At 43.9% G+C, this 19,396-nt stretch overlaps 2 protein-coding genes and 1 long non-coding RNA gene across 16 annotated transcripts in view; 2 read left to right on the top strand and 1 right to left on the bottom strand.

Moving 5' to 3' along the window:
• The window catches only part of Tlcd4 (TLC domain containing 4), a 79,188-nt gene extending 70,899 nt beyond the window's left edge, over window positions 1-8,289 (bottom strand). The window contains exons 1-3 of one of the 4 annotated variants that reach the window (XM_087629303.1): window positions 7,878-8,289; window positions 7,522-7,766; window positions 5,761-5,912 (exon numbers count right to left, since the gene is read on the bottom strand). The gene's annotated coding sequence lies outside the window, so the exon portion shown is untranslated. Of the gene's footprint in view, window positions 1-1,927; window positions 1,977-3,908; window positions 4,718-5,760; window positions 5,913-7,521; window positions 7,767-7,877 lie in introns of those variants that run through there. The other 3 variants (XM_087629322.1, XM_087629313.1, XM_087629314.1) reach the window with 3 other exon arrangements.
• LOC147996513 (uncharacterized) lies at window positions 4,195-8,384 on the top strand. The gene is made up of 2 exons (XR_015676819.1): window positions 4,195-4,276; window positions 7,627-8,384. It is a non-coding gene; the product is annotated as an uncharacterized LOC147996513 (long non-coding RNA).
• A 3,851-nt stretch (window positions 8,385-12,235) lies between these two features.
• Alg14 (ALG14, UDP-N-acetylglucosaminyltransferase subunit) overlaps window positions 12,236-19,396 on the top strand; it is a 75,023-nt gene continuing 67,862 nt past the window's right edge. For 6 of the 11 annotated variants that reach the window (XR_015666333.1, XR_015666336.1, XR_015666327.1 and 3 more), the window contains exons 1-2: window positions 12,236-12,482; window positions 17,168-17,319. Coding sequence is in view for 5 of the 11 variants with exons in the window: in XM_087627773.1 (XP_087483899.1) it covers window positions 12,347-12,482; window positions 17,168-17,319 (288 nt within the window). In the remaining 6 variants the exon portion in view is untranslated. 11 annotated transcript variants of the gene reach the window in all.

The following is a 19,396-nucleotide window of genomic DNA, read 5'->3' on the forward strand; positions in this document are numbered from 1 at the left end:
TTACAGAGAAATGAGTAGATTTCATTTTTGCAGAGAGCAAATCCTTCTTATTGTAATGTGTACCTATGTTATAGTAAACAAGACTGACCACCGTTAGGAGCTTCACCTTTAATCTTATTCACAGGACTTGACCCCATTGCCCAACGGGACTCCCAATCATCAATATTTACCCAGACAACGTTAGAATGTTTATTTAGGCCACGTCTGAGTCTTTATGAGATGAAATACGCAAAACATGAACCTTTTGGTAGAAAACAGTTGAATGCTTTTAAAGAACAGAGATTTGCCCACCAGACTGAAAAGTTTAGGAAGAAACGCAAGCCAGGAGAGGACGCTTATGGGGAAGTATAGGGAATGTTTCTGAGCACTTCGCCTGGAAGGTCTTTCTCTTGAGTGGCTTCATTAGCTCCTTCAGAAAGCTTACGATGGCTCCAGCCACATATGTAGCAGAGGATGGCCATATCAAGCATCAATAGGAGGAGAAGACCTTGTTCGAGTGAAAGCTCGATGCCCCAGTGTAGGGCGGGAGGAGAGAGGCAGGGGGTGAGCGGTGGGGGGAAGCATCCTCATGGAGGCAGGAGGAGGGAGAGGGAATAGGGGGTTGCTGGAGGGGAAACCAGGAAAGGGGATAACATTTGAAATGTAAATAAAGAAAACATCCAATAAAAGAAAAAAATTTACAAAAAGAAAAGGAAAGGAAGGAAGGAAGCATACAGAAAGGCCAAGAAGAGTGATGACTGTCTATACTCTCAGTTCTTAGCAGCTAAGGCTGATGGATGGTGACCTCACTGCCTCACTGGACTGGGATATCCAGTGGGACCTTGGATCTGTCTGTCAACCAGTTACCTTTGGTTCAGGCTGACTTACAGCTCAACATCTGATGCACAGCTTTGCTCTGTGCTCGCTCCCATCCCAGGACAGTCTGACCGTATAGTCTTGGGAGTAGGAAAGCACCATCAGAGGGAGAAACGCTGTGAGTGAAGCTGGTGGGGCCACTGTTGAGTGGTTGGGTGCGCAGGTGACAGGAGCCAAGCTGAGCCAGACTGACTGAGGGAGGGCATTATTGACTTTACCTTTATTTTTGAGTGGGGCAGATGTGAGGGTGGTTGACTGGCCAAGAGTAAGGACAGAGCTGGTAGTCACTGGGTCAAGATTAAGGAGAGGAGAGGGTAAAACTGATGGAGGAAAGGAAATTTTTAGTTAAAACTGGGCTTTCATTAAGAGACATATCAAGAATTGCAAACTGCTAAACTGTGTTCCTAGGTTCATTTCCTAGGTTCAACCTGCTCAAAGTAAACATAGTCCACAGAGTCCACCTGAGTACTGGCATGGGGGTGAGGGTGGCAATCTCCGTGTCAGAAAGTAGTTGTCATCTAAGTTTTATAGTTTTTAACTGTTGGTAAGTTAACAAGCCCGTCAAAAAAATTTCACTTAGTAAATGAGAACGGATTCAAAATGGACAGGGCACCCAACGTCGATATGTGTGGACAGCATGTTAAATATGTCACGGTCACGTGGAAAAGCGGGCACATTAGCTCTAGAGGGCAAGGGACTGAAAGGACAAAGACCTGTCTGAGTTCAGATCCTGGCACCCACATAACAAGGCGGGCATTGTGCCTCTGCCTGTAACCCAGCACTGTGGGAGGCAGAGGCAGCGCGGGTCACTGGGACTTGCTGACTCTCAGCTAACAAAACTGTGAGCTCCATTCAGGTTCAGGGAGAGGCTTGCCTAGAGGCGGAAGGCTGAGCGTATTGAAGAGGATGCCCAACGCCACCTTCTGGCCTCCACAAGTGTGGAACATGGGAGTGCAGCACACACATGCACACACACGATCATAAAGCAGTAAACTCTATTTAGTCGTGTCTTTATGTCGTTTTAAGTATACACATTATCTACACAATAGTTCCAAGAGGAAATGACACTGACCTTTAAGCAGAACGTCTGAAAATTCCCTTTTCTGGTCCCTTTTTCTTTTCTGGAAAATATTTGCTGTATTAAGTTCCTTCCCCCACTTAACCACTATATGCTGAAGCCACTAGATAGCCACAAAACAAACCCAGAAAATCAAATCAAGGCACTAACAGTACTCATTTAGCACGGCAAAGTGTCCGTCTCCTCACTTACAGAACGGAATGATGACATAACTTACATTAATGAGACAGCTGCAGGAGGTAGTCAGGGGAGGGATGGTGTGCTTAGCATCTCGGATTACACATACACACAGATTTCACTGGAAGACTACTGTAGTTTTTCTTTGCATCAGAAAGTCTTGCATTGGGGTTGGGGATTTAGCTCAGTGGTAGAGCGCTTGCCTAGCAAGCACAAGGGCCTGGGTTCGGTCCCCAGCTCCGAAAAAAAAGAAAAAAGAAAAAAAAAAGTCTTGCATTAAATGTTAAGAATTAGTGCAATAGGAATGAAGATGAAATGTGTGTTCCTACTAATGACAAAAGGCTCTGAGGAGCAGAAAGGTATTTAAAAAAAAAAAGGTGGGGGAGTGTCGGGGGCAGCATGCATAAGAGGAAGGGCTCTGGGAGATGCCAGGAGAGTCTCTGTGAATGGAGGATTGGGAAGGTAAGAGAATTACCTCAATGAATTTCAAAGATAAGGAGTGTTTAGTGAAGAAAACCTTTTTTTTAAACTTTATTTATTGATCAAAACCTGTAAATCTGATAATGTTGAAAGTTAAAGTCATTCTTGTGATTATCATTTTTCCCATGATAGCTTAGAAATGTGTTTTGTGATTGCTGTTCTTCTAGTGTGTTGTTGGTGGAGGTGGTAGTGTTCTTAAAACACGGTCTTAAGTAGTCCGGGATAGCCTCGAACCCATGATCTTCCTCCTTCCAACTCGCACATGTTGAGATTACAGGTGTGTGCTACCACACCTCTGCTGTACATTTTTGTTGTTGTGAGATAGTGAGATAGATAGTGCAGGGTGCTCTCTAACTCACGACGGTCCTACCACCTCGGCCAGGATGTATATATACTATGATGCCTAGCTTGGAAAACTTATTCTTTGCTGGAGTGTTAAAAGATGTTTAAAAGAACAAAAACAAACAAACAAACAACCCCTTTTCTGGGCTTAGAATGTAGCTCAGTTCGTAGAAGTTTACCTAGAATTCACAAGGCCCCGAGTCGGATCCTCACCACTCAGCTATAAACCCAGCACTTGGTGGGTGAAGATAAGAAATTCAAGGCCATCCTCAGTCACATAGTAAGCCTGAGGCCAATCTGAGCTATATGAGACCATCTCAAAAAAAAAAAGTTTATTCTTTTTAAATTTTGTAATTGAAAAGTCACATATTGTAAGTAATAACATATTTCTGTCTTGCTTTTTCTGATTTATTTATGTAATAGCTTACATAAACTATAACAGTTTTAGTGATGCCGTAGGTGATAAAAATAAACAAACAAAAAAAAAACACTGCAGAATATAGAATTAAACCGAGGAAGATTGAATCCTGCCTCTATGGACTCTTGGTTCTGTAACCCAGAGAAAATGGCGTGACCTTTCTGTAACTCAGTGTTCTCATTTGTAAAAGGAGGATCCTAATGGTATCTATCTCATAATATTTTTATGAGAAGTGGGTAATGCATGGTCTAACTGCTTGGCATATACAAGAAGCACACACACAACAAATGGTAATTATTATAAGCCTTGCACAGCTGCTCTTGTGTTCAAGGGTTCACACTCAAGGTGTCCTAGGCAAGTTATGACTCAAACAGATGTTAGCATATATATAAGCAGGGAAAAGTCTTGTCTGTGGGAGTACCTGGGTTGTGCGGGGGCAGTTTCTATCTAACTTCCTGAAGGCCTTTGATGGTAAGAATTACAACCACTCGTCCTAATGGTCACATAGCCTGTGTTGTGTCTCTTAACCCAGATAAGAGGTTTCTGCGTTTATCCTACCTTGTCACAGGGTGGGCAAAAAGTTGAACGAGGTGGTCTTTCTTCTTGGGTCTTACAGGGACGCTTCAATCTTCTGGTCCATACTTTTCAGTCTTTACCAGGACTGATGCTGCTCTAGCTTCCCAGGACTCCACAAGGCCCCACCCCCTGGCAGCCCATGGGATGGGGCTTATATCTAGGAGACCTTGGCAAGCTGTTAGTGATCTATATACTGGGGCTTATTGTTAAGTCACTGCTTAGGCGTCAACTGTCACTGCATTAGAGCAGGGCCCCTGGTGCCTGGCCGCATGAGCACCAGATAATAGGTGCTAGTAGATTTGGACTAAAGTGCACCTGCTCACATCCCCAGTGGTGTCAACCCCTAGAAGGTATGGATGATTTGGTCTGTACCGTTGATTTTTATCCCCATAATTCCTTAACCCCCCACAGTCTGACTGAACCCTCGTTTCTCACCCTCTAAAATCTTTCCCCATCCCCTTGCTTTCATTGATGCCTAACTTGTGAGTTTCTCGTCTTAGAACATCTTTTCCCCCTTTTAGCCAAGGTCTTACTCTCCATATTTTCTTGGTATGATTCTCAAATAGAATCCATGATTCTGGGGAAGACCTATCTCTTGCTCCTGATTGCAGCTTCCAAACCTTTTCTCCTCCTTTCAGAAACGCTGGATCCTTTGAAGTTTTTATCATATTGTTGTACTGAGTATTGATGATAACCTCCTATTAAATTCACTAAGCATTAGGCTTAAAGAAAAGGACTGCCAGTCGTGATGGTGCACCCCAGTAGGATTTGCTGAAGGAGGCAGGGGCACGAGGATCACAAGTTCGAGGCCAGCCTAGGGCTACACATTTTGGGCTGGAGAGATGGCTCAGTGGTTAAGAGCACTGATTGCTCTTCCTGAGGTCTTGAGTTCAAATTCTGACAACCACATGGTGGCTCACGACCATCTGTAATGAGATCTGATGCCCTCTTCTGGTGTGTCTGAAGACAGCTACAGTGTACTTATACGTAATATAAATACATCTTTAAAGACAAAAAAGAAAGAAAAGGACCAATGCCAGGCAGTGTTGGCATGCACCTTTAATTCCAGCACATGGGAGGCAGAGGCAAGTGGATCTCTGATTTCAAGGGCAGCCTAGTCTACAGAGTGAGTTCCAGGAGAACCATAGCTACATAGAAAAACCCGTCTCTTAAAAACATCAAGAACAACAAAAACAAACAAAAGGGCCATTAGCAAAGGCATGGATGGGGTAGGAAAACACAAGAAATAGTATGTGCAGTAACAACCAAGGGAGACTGACCATGGTCCTGGGCAGAGCAGAGTAACAGAGGGGAAAGCTAGGAGCTACACATAGGAACAACTAGGAACACATAGGAACATAGGAACGGAAGAGTGCATAGATCTTAGCTACAGGGAACATAGTCTTTCCTCTGGCTGCTCCAGTCTAGCATATAGATCCCCACTGGCCACATCCAAACAGTCCCAGAGCAAGGAAACCTGTTGAGTTTAGCTCCCAGGTTTTACATAACAAGACCAAGAGGTCTGATGGGGCAAGTGGAAGAAACCCAGCTTCCATCCTCTTGGTTGCTGCTGCCTTCATTGCTCTTTTAGGATCTGAGCTCTTAGCCACTTATTTTCATCCCTATCACTCAGTGTGGTTGGGGGCTGCTTATCCGTCTTTCCATCCATTCCCATAGTCATGCCCTAAAAACTCTCACTTGAGCCATTCCACTCAAAACTACAACCTGGATAGGTCACCGCAAGGGTTAGAGTATGTGTATTAGTCAGGGTTCTTTAGAGTTACAGACCTTTTGGAATGTCTCTAAATTAAGAGAATTTATTAGCATGACTTACAATCTGCAGTCCAACCAACCAATGGGCGGCTGGGAATGGGAAGTCCAGGAACGTAGCTGCTCAGTCCCACGAGGCTGGGCGTTTCAGCTGGAATTCTGTATAAGCTGGATCCTGAAGAAGTCGGTTCCCAAAGATGCCACAGCAGGTAAACGCTGACAAAGAAGGAAACCTGCCTTCTTCCATTGCCCTTATGTAGGCCTCCAGCAGAAGGCGTGGCCCAGATTAAAGGTGTATACCACCACACCTGGACCTAAATTGTTCTTTCCTTGGAATTTGCTCTGTCTTAGGCTGGCCTTGAACTCAAGAGATCTGCTTGCCTCTGTCTCCTGGGATTAAAGGTGCATACCACCTTGCCTGGGCCTAAGCTTTTTGTGGCCAATATACCTCAAAATCCACATCAAAAGTGTGTGTCATCCTAAGTCAAGATCCGGATCAAAAGCCTGTATCTCCCAGCCTCAAGATCTGGGTCACAGGTGTGCCCTCCATTTCTGGATTGCAGTTCATTCCAGATAGAGTCGAGTTGACAACTGGGAATAGCCATCACAGGGTTCAATCTTAATCTTTTTTAAAGAGCAATTTGAGACAGATCTTATACATGCTAAGTTGGTGTGGCCCTTACTATGTAGCGATTACAGTAATGTGCCAACCCCAGTTCTATGTGGTGCTGGGGAATAACCCAAGGGCTTCATGCATGATATATGTAAGCCCTGCACCAACCCAGCTGCAGCCCTGCCAGCTCTCCAGCTTTCTAACTCGCCGCTCTTCCCAAGCCTTTATTCTTCTTCCACTCTCCACCTCCGTCCTTCTGTCTCCACCTTCTACTCTGTCCACAGAAAATGCCTCAAACCTCACAGCCCGGTGAGAACCTTCTCTCTGTGTTGTTTACTGTCGAAACTAACCCTGCCGAAAGGTTAGCTTCAATCTGCCTTTCCCAGTGGGAGAAAAAATATATATAAAAATATATCGATTGCTTTCTCCTACGTTTGTTAGCACAGGCTTTAGAGGGCGTTTTGTTTGTTGTTTTCGAGACAAGGTCTCTAACCCCTGAGCCTCCTGCCTCCTCCTCCCGCAAACACAGGCATGCGTATCTACCAGCCCTGGCTTCAAGAGCATTTTTAATTACCCTGCTCCTGGGGAGGGTGCAGGTTACCTAATATGATTACCCCGACCTTCTTTCTTCAGCTTTCCCGCTTGGTAAACCAGATTGCCATGCCTTTAGTCTCTCATCCACAGACTTCCATGTACCTGCAACCCCATCCCAGCCCCCTGACTAGTTCATGGGTAAGGCCCACCCCTCCTCTAAAGACCCATCTTCTCCACTTAGGTTCTAAACTCAGATCTGTTTCCTCTTCTGAAGCAATATGTTCCTGTTCCCACACTCTTGTGGCGAGATTCCTCTACTGCAGCTCTCTAATAGCAAACGTGTCAAATTCTCATCTTAAAACAAATTTCCAAGGGCTAGGGAGTGTAGTTCTGGGGTAAAAGGCTTACCTAACATTTGCAAGGCCCTGCCTTTGATCCTCAAAAAGGAAAAACACATTTCCTCAAGTCTAGATTTTCTGTCTTTTACCCAATATGACCATTTCCCATTTAGGAAGACTGGAAATGCCTACTAAGAAATCTGATTTTCTTCAGTTTTTTTTTTTTTCACTCTGTCTCGTGCTCATTCTCGACTGTTTTCCAGCATTTGCAGTGCTTTGGAATGCTGCCATTGTTTAGATTTCCAGCGACTGACCTGTTCCAAGTACCTGACCTACTTACCTGTGATGGACGTGTACCGGGCTGACTGCAGTCGGATCCTTAAATCGTTTTCTTCTCCTGGTTTCTGTGGATGGGTTACGTCTGTTACTTTTCTGTTGCCTTTAGGAGACACCATGACCAAGTCAACTTACAGAAAGAAGTGTTTATTTGGGCTGACAGAGGGTAAGAGCTCCTGGTGGCGGAAGGGCGCAGCAGCGTTCAGCAGGCATAGCTAGCTGCAGGAGCAGGAAGTCAGCTCTTCACATCTAGAACAACAAGCACGGAGCCGAGATAGCAACTGTTAATAAACAGGAGAGCCTTTTTACTCTCAAGGCCCATCCCCAGTGGTAAGACTTCCTCCAGCAAAGCCACCTCACCTAAGCCTCAGAGTGTCACCAACTGGAAACCAAAGTGCTCCAGTGCCCGAGACTATGGGGGAACGTTTCTCATTCAAACCACCACACCAGTCTTTCCTGACTTTCCTTCTATCCCCAAGACTTTTCTGTCTCCTTTTCTTTGATGACTCAGCCTCCTCGACGCCTCTAAGTGGTAGCAACCCCAGACTCTTCGTTATCCAGGACTGCGCTGGTGAAGACGGGTTGTCAGCTTGACAGCACCTAGAATCCCCTAGGAGGCGAGCTTCTGGGCGTGTCTGTGGCTGGGTTAGATTCGGTGGAAAGACTCACTGGAACTGTGGGTGCCATTCACTGGTTCACGGACTTAGTCCCAGATTGGATAAACAGAGGAGAGAAGTTAAGAACCAGCAACCATCTGTCTCTGGTTCCGACTGCAGGTGCCACGTGACCACCTGCCTCACACCCACCCCTACTGCCATGCTTTTCCTACAGTCCCCTCACACTTCGAGCCAGAGTAAACTCTTCCTTCCTCAAATTGTATTTATCGGGTATTATGCCACAGCAGTGAGGGGATTAACTAACGCGACTAGTCATCTGTCTATTTAAATCTTTAAAATTATATTTATGTCTGAGTGCTCTGTCTGCATATACACGTGCATGCCAGAAGAGGGCATCAGATCACATCATGTGAGTCACCATGTGGTTGCTGGGAATCGAACTCAGGACTTTTGGAAGAGGAACCGGTGCTCTTAACCGCTGAGGCATCTCTCCAGCCCATTTCTATTTAATTTTAAAATAACGTAATGAGACAACATTAAAATTCGGGTCAATTGCACTAGCCGTATTTCGAGTGCTCCCTGGGCACATGTAAGTGGTGTAGCACACAAATACCGGTAACTGCATCATCGAAGGCAGCGGTGCTGGACAGGACTGACCTGAGTGCTCCAGCGACCTTGCACAGCTCCATCGTCTATAGCGCATCTGTATGTTAATGAGCTCTAAATGTACACTGCCAATCTGACCCGAGCCTCAGATTTATACGGAACACCGCCTCTGTCACATAAGCATCTGGGTGCCTTAAGAGGCTATTTGAATGAAAATACAGAATAGGGCACCGTTTTCAGCCTCCTCCGCCTTCCTCCACCCACAAAAGCACTTTCTCCTCTGTTAGATGACACTATCTCATCAGGGTTTTAGAAATACGCTTCTTTAAGTTTTTTCATTTATGTGTATATGTTAGTGTGCGCACTGACTGCAGGCTCCTGTGCAGGCCGAAAGGCATCAGATCCCCTGGAGCTGTGGCTACACAGGCAGTTGTGAGCGGCCTGATGTGGGTGCTGGGGAAAGAACCCTGGTCCTCTGCAAGAAAAAGTGCTCTTAACCATTGAGCATCTCTGAAGGGTCCTTCTCACCAAGTTTGAAACGAAAAAAATCTGGTGTTACCCTGATTCTTCTTCTTTTTTTTTTTTTTCTTTCTTCATCTTCAGTGCTCTAGTCCATTTGCTTTATTAACCTCATACATAAAATATATTTCAAATCTATCCTTAGCTACATCCTCTGTCATATTGTCTAATCCATAATTCTTGCCTGGGACACTGTCCTGCTTATATGACATACCCTGCACCTACAATAGTTTGCAGCCATGCTTAAGTGCAAAATTAAATATGCTGACTCAATTGACATATTCAATCCTGTGTAGAATACTGGGGAAAAAATCCAACTTTGTAAAAAACCTCAAAAATATGTTGGATACTAGATATTTGCCATAGAAACTTTAGGAAATAATTTTTTCCTGTATTTTTTTTTTTTTTTTTTGAGGAATGGTCCCATGTATCCCACGAGGACCTTACACATGCTCTGGGGCTGAGAACGACTTTGAATTCACTAACCTCCTTTCTCTACCTAACTCCTAAGTGCTGGCAATAAGTGTTTCGACTACTAAGACCATCTCAAGAAACTCCAGTGAACAGATTCAAGAATGACCACTTCCCAGACACGTTTATTGATCGGTGTGAATCACGCATCGTTTATTTTGTTGACCATTACAATTTTTTTGGCTTGCTTTCCTGGAGCACTGTGAACCTGCTATCGATGTGTCAGTTTGCCTCACCTCAGGAAAACTTTCATTGCTACTTTTTTGGCTACGCCTTAACTGCCCCACTTAGCCTTCTGTAGCTTAGTGACCTCTTGAATATATTCTACACATTCTATCTCGGTCCACTTCTCCCAGTTGTGGCCAAATGTATTTTTCCTATAGTTATAGGAATTACGATGAGGGGACAAGAGGGTAAGGTAATAAGAAGTGTAATGGTATCCTTTCTATAGTAAGTCAGTCATCCCTAATAATGGGGCTTGGGGCCTGGAGCCGTGCAATTAGATGCCGGGCATCTGCATGCCTCTCAGTTTACAAACACACATCTTCACAGCAATGCAAACACCACAACTGCTTATGAAAGCAACCTCCTCTCCTTGCTTCCTCTCCATACCCACCCACTGTACAATGGTCAAAGACCTTACTGGAATTTTTATGTCAGTCTCTAGTCCTATCTCCACCGGCTTTGCGATCTGCTTCGTTTTATGTGTGGGTGACATAAATATGGCTCAAAATAGTGAAAGAAGGTCTCCCAAGAGGGATTCTGGAAAGGTATATTGTCCTTACTACAGACCCGATGGCCAACACGACAACTTCGAAGGCATACATCACCATCCTTGGCCACGAATAACTTCTTTTAAATGTGAAGCAAATCGTAATGTTGAAGCCACTTTGGAGAACAGCAGAGAAGGTTCTGAAAGAGGAGGACCTGACACTTTGAAACATCCTTGAGCCACTCTTTCCTCCTGTGTATGTTCATGTGTGTATGTATTTGGGAGTGTTCATGTGTGCGTGTGAGGAGGTCAGAGGTCAACATTGTCTTTCTCGATTGCTCCTCTTCCTTATTTTCATTTTTTAACGATTTGTTTTTATGTGTTTATGTGTTTTGCCTGAATTATTTCTGGGCACCATGTATGTGCCTGCAGAAGTTGGAAAGATCCCGTAAAACCATGTGGGTGCTAGGACTGGAACCCGGGACCTCTGGAAAAGCAGCCAGTGCTCTTACTTAACCATTGAGCTATCTCTCCCCAGCACTTGAGTCACATGGTATGCGTCTAAAACTATGGCTTTCTCATTGCATTCAACTACAGATTTTCATTGCATAAATAACCCCAGGCAAATTAACTTTTGTGTAACCTATTCCCTATTTGTAATTCAAAGAATAACATTTACTTAGGACCTGAATATTAAGAATGAGGTTAAGAGGGATTGGTGAAAGAGCCCACAGGCAACGTGTCAACAAGATACAGATACAGTCAGGAACTCTCCCAAGCTTGCCTGCTGACTCGGGAACCAACACACCTGGTTTTACAAGGTGATCTTAGGGCACCTTCCTGGAACTTCTCAGTATACTTCCAAAAGCATTCCAGGCTTCAGGCAAATGTGATTGCCAATCCAAGTTGAATTTAACAGAGGACTGTCTGATGTAGCATTCTTAGGCAGCATGGGTTAGGATTTCTGGTTTTTAATTCTAGACCTGAAGTTATTGTACTTAAGTCAAGTTGTAGCACCTTTCTGGACCCGTCTGCATGCCGGACCTACCCAAACCTGTAACCCCATAAGGGTCTGAAGGAAGATTTATTGTCAAGAAGTTTTATTTTGCTGTAACTTAGGCTAAGAAAACACAAATGTATGCACAACTGGGATGAGAGGGGACAGTGGAACCCTATCATTTCAGTGGAACACGGGAGGAATAAGCCGGGAATGCTTTGTGGTAAACTTTGTGACTAACTGCAGGGCTATGACCTTCCTCTCTTGTTACCTGAAGCCGAGGAGATTCTACTCCTCTCAGGAATATGACAGAGCTTGAAGTATTCTGGTTATAGTTTGAGATCTGTGAAAATGTCTAGAAAAATAAAAACGTGACTGTTGCGAAAGGGCGGATTATGCCTCTGACTGGCAAAAACTTTCAGTTGTTTGTCTTGGAACCCAAGTAAGGAAAAAAGGAAGTAGCGATGTATGCCAGAAGCCTCAGGCAAAAGCTGGCAGGGCTGGAGCAGCTACTAACCCGGGGCTTCGTGGTCCTTCTGCCGTACAGGTAGCCTGACCTCGCCACTGGCAGAAATCAAACTTATCCAGCACTTAACTTCCCAACTACACAACGGCAGCACGAACTCGGAGAAGACAACCGTTACCGTTCCACACAGCACGTCCGGGTTAAGTACCCTTAGCTCCACCCATCACAAACAAGGCCGGCTCACTGAGACGCAAGACATGCGTCGTTCTGCGTTTTCCAATCAGAGCCACGCTTCTGAACTTTGACCGCCCAACTCGGCAAGCTCCGCCCAGCGCAGGCCAGCCCCGCCCGCAGAGAGGTGCTTTGCTCCACGATTGCTCTTTAGCGTCGTGCTAGCAAACTTTGCTGGCGCCAGGCATATACGCATGCGCCGTCCTTTGAATGGTGTGCGTTCTGACTCTAGCTGCCTCGGCAGGAGGGCTAGCGGTCTTGCTAATAGTGCGACTATGGGCCGTGCTTCGGTCCCATCCTGTCACTCCCCGACAGTCTCTCGGACTCTTGATAGTAGCTGGATCCGGTAAGTATCCGGGCGGAAGTCGATGGGCTTGTGTTAGTCACTACAAAACCCAGAGTGCACCGCGACTCTCCTCGGCCTTCTTGGCGCCTTTAGGAGCGGTGCATGCTGAGATTTGTAGTTTCTCTGCGTTCCCGGAACCAGACACCCCAGCCAGGAAAAAAAATGCCGGTTAGCTGACGCCACCCAGCCACCTTGTCATTAAGACAGATTATTTACACTTGTCTGTAATTAAGCCTCTCTGTAGTGTACGGCTTTCTAACAAATAATTAGCGATGGAGTACGCTGAAGCCTTTTGATGCGGATATATTGCTGCCCTCTTCACGACTGTGCTTATTCATCTAAGTCTTTTGTATTTAGTTTAAGAAACGTGAACATTACACGGTAAACAAGCAGAGTTGTCACACTTATAAATGCACGTTTTTATCCTCAAGGATAAAAACGCGGACACCCCATATCACAATACCTTCAGAGTGACAGGATATGAGTAATGATAAACTGTCCAGTCAGCTCTGAAAATTTTAAAACTTAAAATTTTAGATGAACAGTTTTGACGGGTGTATAGTTAAATACGACTCAACTTTAAACAACCAAGGTGATACCGGATCCTATATCAATGCTACCTGGAATATAGCCTTTTGCTCCAGGAACAGTAAAACAAAATCAAGCCTAACAAATGGATGCAGTCGAGACACACGGTGAATTCGAGGTGTTTAAGGCTGCCTCTGCAGCACGCCATTCAGTTTTACAGTAAACTTTAAGAAGTAAACACTAATAAAAATACAAAAACTAGTAATGTAGTTGTGTATTATCGTTATAAGTGTTATTACATTTTCATATGACAGGCAGCACAGTAAGTTTGTTTGCATCATACTACAAACATAGATTACCTTGGGCTACTGTGTTATGATGGTTGTCCTGTCACTAGACAATAAGGTTTTTTCAGTTCCCTTTTAATGTCATGTGACCAGTAGTATATTGTCATTGACTAATGCATCATTATGTGATGAGTGACTGCACACATACAACTAATGTTTATGATATAAGTCAATGTACCAAACTTAATGTGCAATTATAATTCCTTACTTATTTCCTTAACATATTTCGAGTCGTGGGAATGGTAAGACACTACACTGAGCTCCGGGGGGTGGGGGGGACCGAAAACAGAAAAACAAAACAAAACAAGCATCACTCGACACAGCGTGATGCCTATGTGCCAAGCACTAGGAACAGGACAGGGGTGCAGCAGAGAAGGAAATGGGGGCACAGACAGAAGAAGAGACAAAAGGAGTAGCTGCCACACAGAGAAGGCCCGAAATCCCATATTGACTGTATACAACATCAAGCTATTTCAAGTGAGATGCAAAGCTACTCGGGACTTTGGAACACAAATAAAATATTTATCACATATTTTTAGTAGAAACACACTAGACGGGGTTGGGGATTTAGCTCAGTGGTAGAGTGCTTGCCTAGCAAGCGCAAGGCCCTGGGTTCGGTTCCCAACTCTGAAGAAAAAAAAAAAAAAAAAAAAAAAAGAACACAAGAAAGAAACACACTAGGGGTTGAGGATTTAGCTCAGTGGTAGAGCGCTTGCCTAGCAAGCGCAAGGCCCTGGGTTCGGTCCCCAGCTCCGAAAAAAGAAAAAAAAAAAAAGAAAAGAAACACACTAGATGTAGTATGGAAAATAACCTCAAGAAGTATAGGAAGAGAAAGTAGGGATATGATCTATATAAAGCTATACTTACAATTTATGTCAGAGTGGCTTGGAGCAAGATGAGGTGGTAAGAAGTGGTTGGAGGGGTGGAGAGATGGCTCAGCAGTTAAGAGTCCTTGTTTTTATACAGGACCAGGGTTTGAGTCCCAGCACCCATACAGTGGCTCAGAGCCATCTAGAACTCCAGTTCCAGGAATCCTGTAGAGACTGAGTGGGGCTCTGAGTGAATGTGTATTGTCAGTATGGTCATGCCCCATGGGAGTGGCAAAGCCTTCTGTAGGTAAAGTGCAGGGAGATGACAAAGACAGTCTCTGGTCCTAATAGGATTGTATACAAAATATAGCTTTCTCCCCTCCCAGAGATGTCTACAGCCTGAAGACTGTTCCCCTACAGAGCGAAGCTTGCCTCCTTGTCCAACTGCACACATCTGCACACAACCACCCGTTTCCTTGTATACCTGTTTGTTATCACCCTGCCTTCCTGTATATAATAGACCCCCACCCCAAGCTTCTGGGGTCCTGCTTCATCAGAGAGCCCAGACCGGCCAGTCCTTCCTGTTCTGTCTGTGTGTCACACGTCTGTCCTTTCTTCATCCTCTCACCACCCAGCTAAGTCAGATTCAGGAGCTGTGTAGAGCATGGCAGAATCCTACACCCTCTTCTGACTTCCATGGTCACGAGGCACAGAGATGGCACACAGATATACATGCTTCATACATACGATTTATTTATTATGTATACAGTGGCCTGCCTGTATGTACGCCTGCAGGCCAGAGGAGGGCGCCAGATCCCATTACAGATGGTCGTGAGCCACCATGTGGTTCTGGGATTTGAACTCAGGACCTCTGGAAGAGCAGTCAGTGCTCTTAACCTCTGAGCCATCTCCCCAGCCTGAAATAAATCTTTTAAAGTTAAAAAATAAAGAAGTAACTGGATGCTGGGTGTGTTTTAAGGTATATCTAATAGTATTTTAGCAGTGCATAATGATCTCCAATATGTCTCTTTTTTAAAGATTTTTTTTTAATTTTTTTTAAGATTTAAAGATCCTGTGGGTTTTACATCTTTATATCCAAAATAACTTGAAAAAGAATGCATTTGTAATGAACATGTACAGACTTTTCACTATTCCTTCTTTTTTCTTTTCACTATTCCTTAAGCAATACAGTATACTAATTATTTAACTAGCATTTACATTAAATAAGTAGTCAAGGAATGATTTAAAGTGTATAGGAGGAAATGTGTAGTTTATATACAAAAATGAAGCCATTTATTTGTAAAGGACGTGAGCACATGGAACTCTGTGCCCCGGAGATGACTGTAGTTGATGTTTTTAATAAAAGATTTTTTTTCTTCTTCTTTTTTAATTAGTCTTCCAAGTGTGGAGGGGGGGTGGCCTGGGAGGTTAGAAGAGTGTCCCGTCTTCAGGAGCTGGAGTTATAGGAAGTTATGAGTCACTCCATGTGGATAGGAAGATGAACTCCAGTCCTCTGTAAGAGTAGACGGAATTCTTCATTCTCTTAGTTGCTGAACCATCTTCCCAGCCCCCACTGTAATTGATATTTATTTATTTATTTATTCATTTATTTATTTATTCATTTATTTATTAGGTTTCTCCGTGTAGCTCCTTTTTAAAGTTGTGATTTGGAGAATAAAGTGTTAACATTTTTTAGATTGCAAAACATAAGGAACTGAATGTAGACTCCTTTGGAGGAGCGGGTAACCCGTTGAAGACTTCAGTGTGCCGAGCCCTCTGTTGGGACCTGAGGTTAGAGCAGCCAACAGTTTTCTTTCAGGAAGCTCACACCCTGATGTCAGAGCTCATTAAGTTGCTTCTCCACACAGAAACCTCCTTGTCCTGTCTTCGTCCGGCTTGCCTGACCTCATTTCACCTTCATCCTTGTGTTCCCATTACCCCATGAAAACAGCTCAGATCTCACTTTCTCCTGTCTAACAATCCTGCCTCTGCCCAAAGCTTTCCACTCCTGCATGTCTGTTATTCCTACAGGTCGTCATCTTAGCTTTTCCAGGGTCGTTCTTATTTTGAAAGCACTGATTCTTCATGGTCCTGTCGTCCCACCTGAGTGGCCTTGCGTCTTCTTTATAAACGTGTGTGTATCTCGCCCTCTCCCACCCAGCTTTCTTGGTTTCGGGAAATCAAGAAAGTGTCCATAAACTGTCCTCATTTTTTTTTTTTACTGACAGCACCATTTTTAATGCATATATTATCTTCTATATAAAAGTAGTATTTATACAAGGGCAGAGTTTGTGTGCTCTGTGCTCATGTTCTACGTTCTTTTAGAGAATATGCAATCACATTACTTCTTTACCCCTGAAAACATGACTGTGGTATAATATGGTGAAATGGATTGTTTTCATGGTAAGTTACTTTTTCAAACTAAGGTTTTATTGTTTGTTTATTATTTACTTCTTTATTTTGGTTTTTGTTTGCTCGTTCGTTTGTTTCTGAGACAGGGTTTCTCTGAGTAGCCCTGGCTGTTTGGAACTCTCTCTGTAGACCATGCCGGCCTCGAATGGAGAGATCTGCCTGCCTCTACTTCCCAGGTGCTGGGATTAATGGTGTGTGCCACCACCCAGATAAAATCTTATTCGTTATTCTGTATATGTGGAGGTGTGCAAGGGGAATTTGTGCGTGTGTGTACAGGCGACTGGTGGATTATCAAGATTTCCTAAAGCTGGAGTTGCCCGACATGGATGGTAAGGACTGAACTTGGATCTTCTATGAGAGAAGTAGATGTTCTTTAAGCACTGAGCCATCTCTCCAGCCCACATTGCATTTCTTCTCCCTGATTTTCTTAGATTTATTTTACGCATATGAGTGTCTCAGTTGTCTGGAACTGGAGTTATAGAAGGGCGTGATAACAAGAGTGGCAAGTGCTCTTGACCACAAAGCTGCCTCGTCAATGACCCCTCCCCATTATAGTCTTAACTTCAAGCCGTGTTATTCTTGTGTCCAGGTGGACACACTGCTGAGATCCTGAGGCTGGTTGGAAGCTTGTCCGGCGCCTACTCCCCAAGGCATTACGTCATTGCTGAGTCTGATGAAATGAGTGCTAAGAAAATCCATTCTCTTGAACTCGCTCGAGCCCAGAACGACTCCACTACTGAGGTATGCGACCATTTCTGTAAGTTGCAAGTTGTTTATGAGTTTATTGTCTCGGAAAGTAATTCCGAGGTGCTTCAATATCCTGTCCACAATAGGCACTAAAGTGTGGACTGGTAGAGAAATAAATATTTAGTACCAAAATATAAGAATTTCTTTAAGAGAAATCTTTAAATTAAAAATGATACTCTTATATTATTATTTTAGGGAAAATGATTTTTCATTGAGTTTCAGTTACAAAAATTGTTTTGTAGTTACCTATTTAAAGCATTTAGTAGTAGACTTCTTGAATCTTCATTGAAGTTCTTTATTAATGTTTTATTCATCCTTTCTATATCTGTGATCGTGTCTTCAAATCACATTTGTATTCCTCTACAATTACTTCTCTATCACCAGTTGATGACTTTATTTTGGCACTTTAATGAGAATTTAGTGATGTAAAAATGGTGGTCACTTCTTCACTGAAGAAGAGCTGCTCCTTGTTTGACCTTCCATCTTTTTCTGTAGATATTTTCCAGTGTGGATAAGCTCACACTTTCTAGTTTTTCTGAACTCTGACTGGCTGGTTCAGCTCAGCTGGTCTGGCTCAAACTCCTCTCCAAGCTGACTGATTCACTCTGACTTCTCTTGGCTTCTCACTATCTTGCTCTGCTTGGCCTCACACTAACTCTGGCCATTTGTTCTAGTCTTCTGACTCCTTCCTATTCTCTGGCTTCAACTGCCTCCTCTGACCTACATTGCACAAACTGAAAGGAACTCACAAATGAAATAAACTCAACTGAAGTGCACCAAACTGAACTGACTCTCCTTGGACTGCTCTTAAGTAGTATCTCTTTCCTGTCTGTTCCCATGAGAATTGAGTGTATTCTATCTCTGACTCATTCTGTCAAATCTTTATTTGACACGGACCCTCCATTAGACATCACTTGTGGCTGCTTCCTTCTACAAACTAACCTTTGGGATTACAGGTGTGTGCTAAGGGTGTATCTGTATTCCAGGCAGGTCACATAGACCTAGAAGGTCTTTGGATTTGATCCTTTGCCAGAGCAACCATGTTGCTGGGTTAAACTTCCTCTACTGAGGGCAATGGGTAAAAGTCAGCCAGTCAGGGTCTGGTATTTTTGCACTTGCAGACCCAGAGAAGAGAATTCATCTCTCTTTTGGACAAGATAAAACTGGGAGCTACTGGTTCATGCTCTCAAAAATAAAGATTGTTTCTAGGCAGAAGATTCAAGATCATATACAATAGTGAAATGAGAGCTAGGTAGTGAGTCTGGTCTTCTGTGACCCCAGGACTCTGCTGTATCATGTTTACCCAGTTGGGTGGTGGTTCTTTTGGTTGGAAATCAAGATCCACAAATGGAGTTCCTCCCCCACTCTTTAATCTCCATCTCCAACATATACTCTCACTTTTTAAAAAGTTATAACTTATAACTATGCCCCACAAACTAGCATACCAGTAAGATGTGCTCTTGTAAAATCTACACCAAAAGGACCAGACTATGAATGAATCTATATACTTTTATTCAGCCACAGGAAAATGTGTGCTACTTTTCCTGTATGTGAGATCAACATGACACATCCATCTCTGGTTAAAGGAGCACTACTGTGCTTGGTAATTTCTCAGAACTGCTGCCACAGTAGTAAGGCACCATAAACTGGGCAGCTCAAGCATGGGTGTCCTCCCAGTCCTAGAGGCCGGAAGTCCAGGTCTCACAGCACCATGCCTTCTCAGAAGTCCCTAGGAAAGGTGCCCTCCTCGCCTTCCTCTGGCTTCTGGTGTTTGCAGGCAACCTGAGCTTGTAGCTGCATCCAGACTCTGCCATAACCACATGGCCTCTCTGTCTTCATCTGCCTGGCCTATGAGGAGCAAACCAGTTGTTGGATTTTAAGCTGTTTTTAAATGAGGATACATTTTGAATCATCAAAGTGGCATCACAGTGAGTAACAAGCATATCTATTTGACACCTTTCCTCTGTCCTTAATTTCCTCATGGTGCAACTCAAACACTGTCAGGAGCAATGGTGTCTCATTCTGAAAGCATCTCTATTCTTGACTCTGTACTGGAAAAAGGTGTAGGAAA

The sequence above is a fragment of the Rattus norvegicus genome, chromosome 2 (assembly GCF_021556685.1).
Source record: "Rattus norvegicus strain SHRSP/BbbUtx chromosome 2, alternate assembly SHRSP_T2T, whole genome shotgun sequence".
NCBI lineage: Eukaryota > Metazoa > Chordata > Mammalia > Rodentia > Muridae > Rattus > Rattus norvegicus.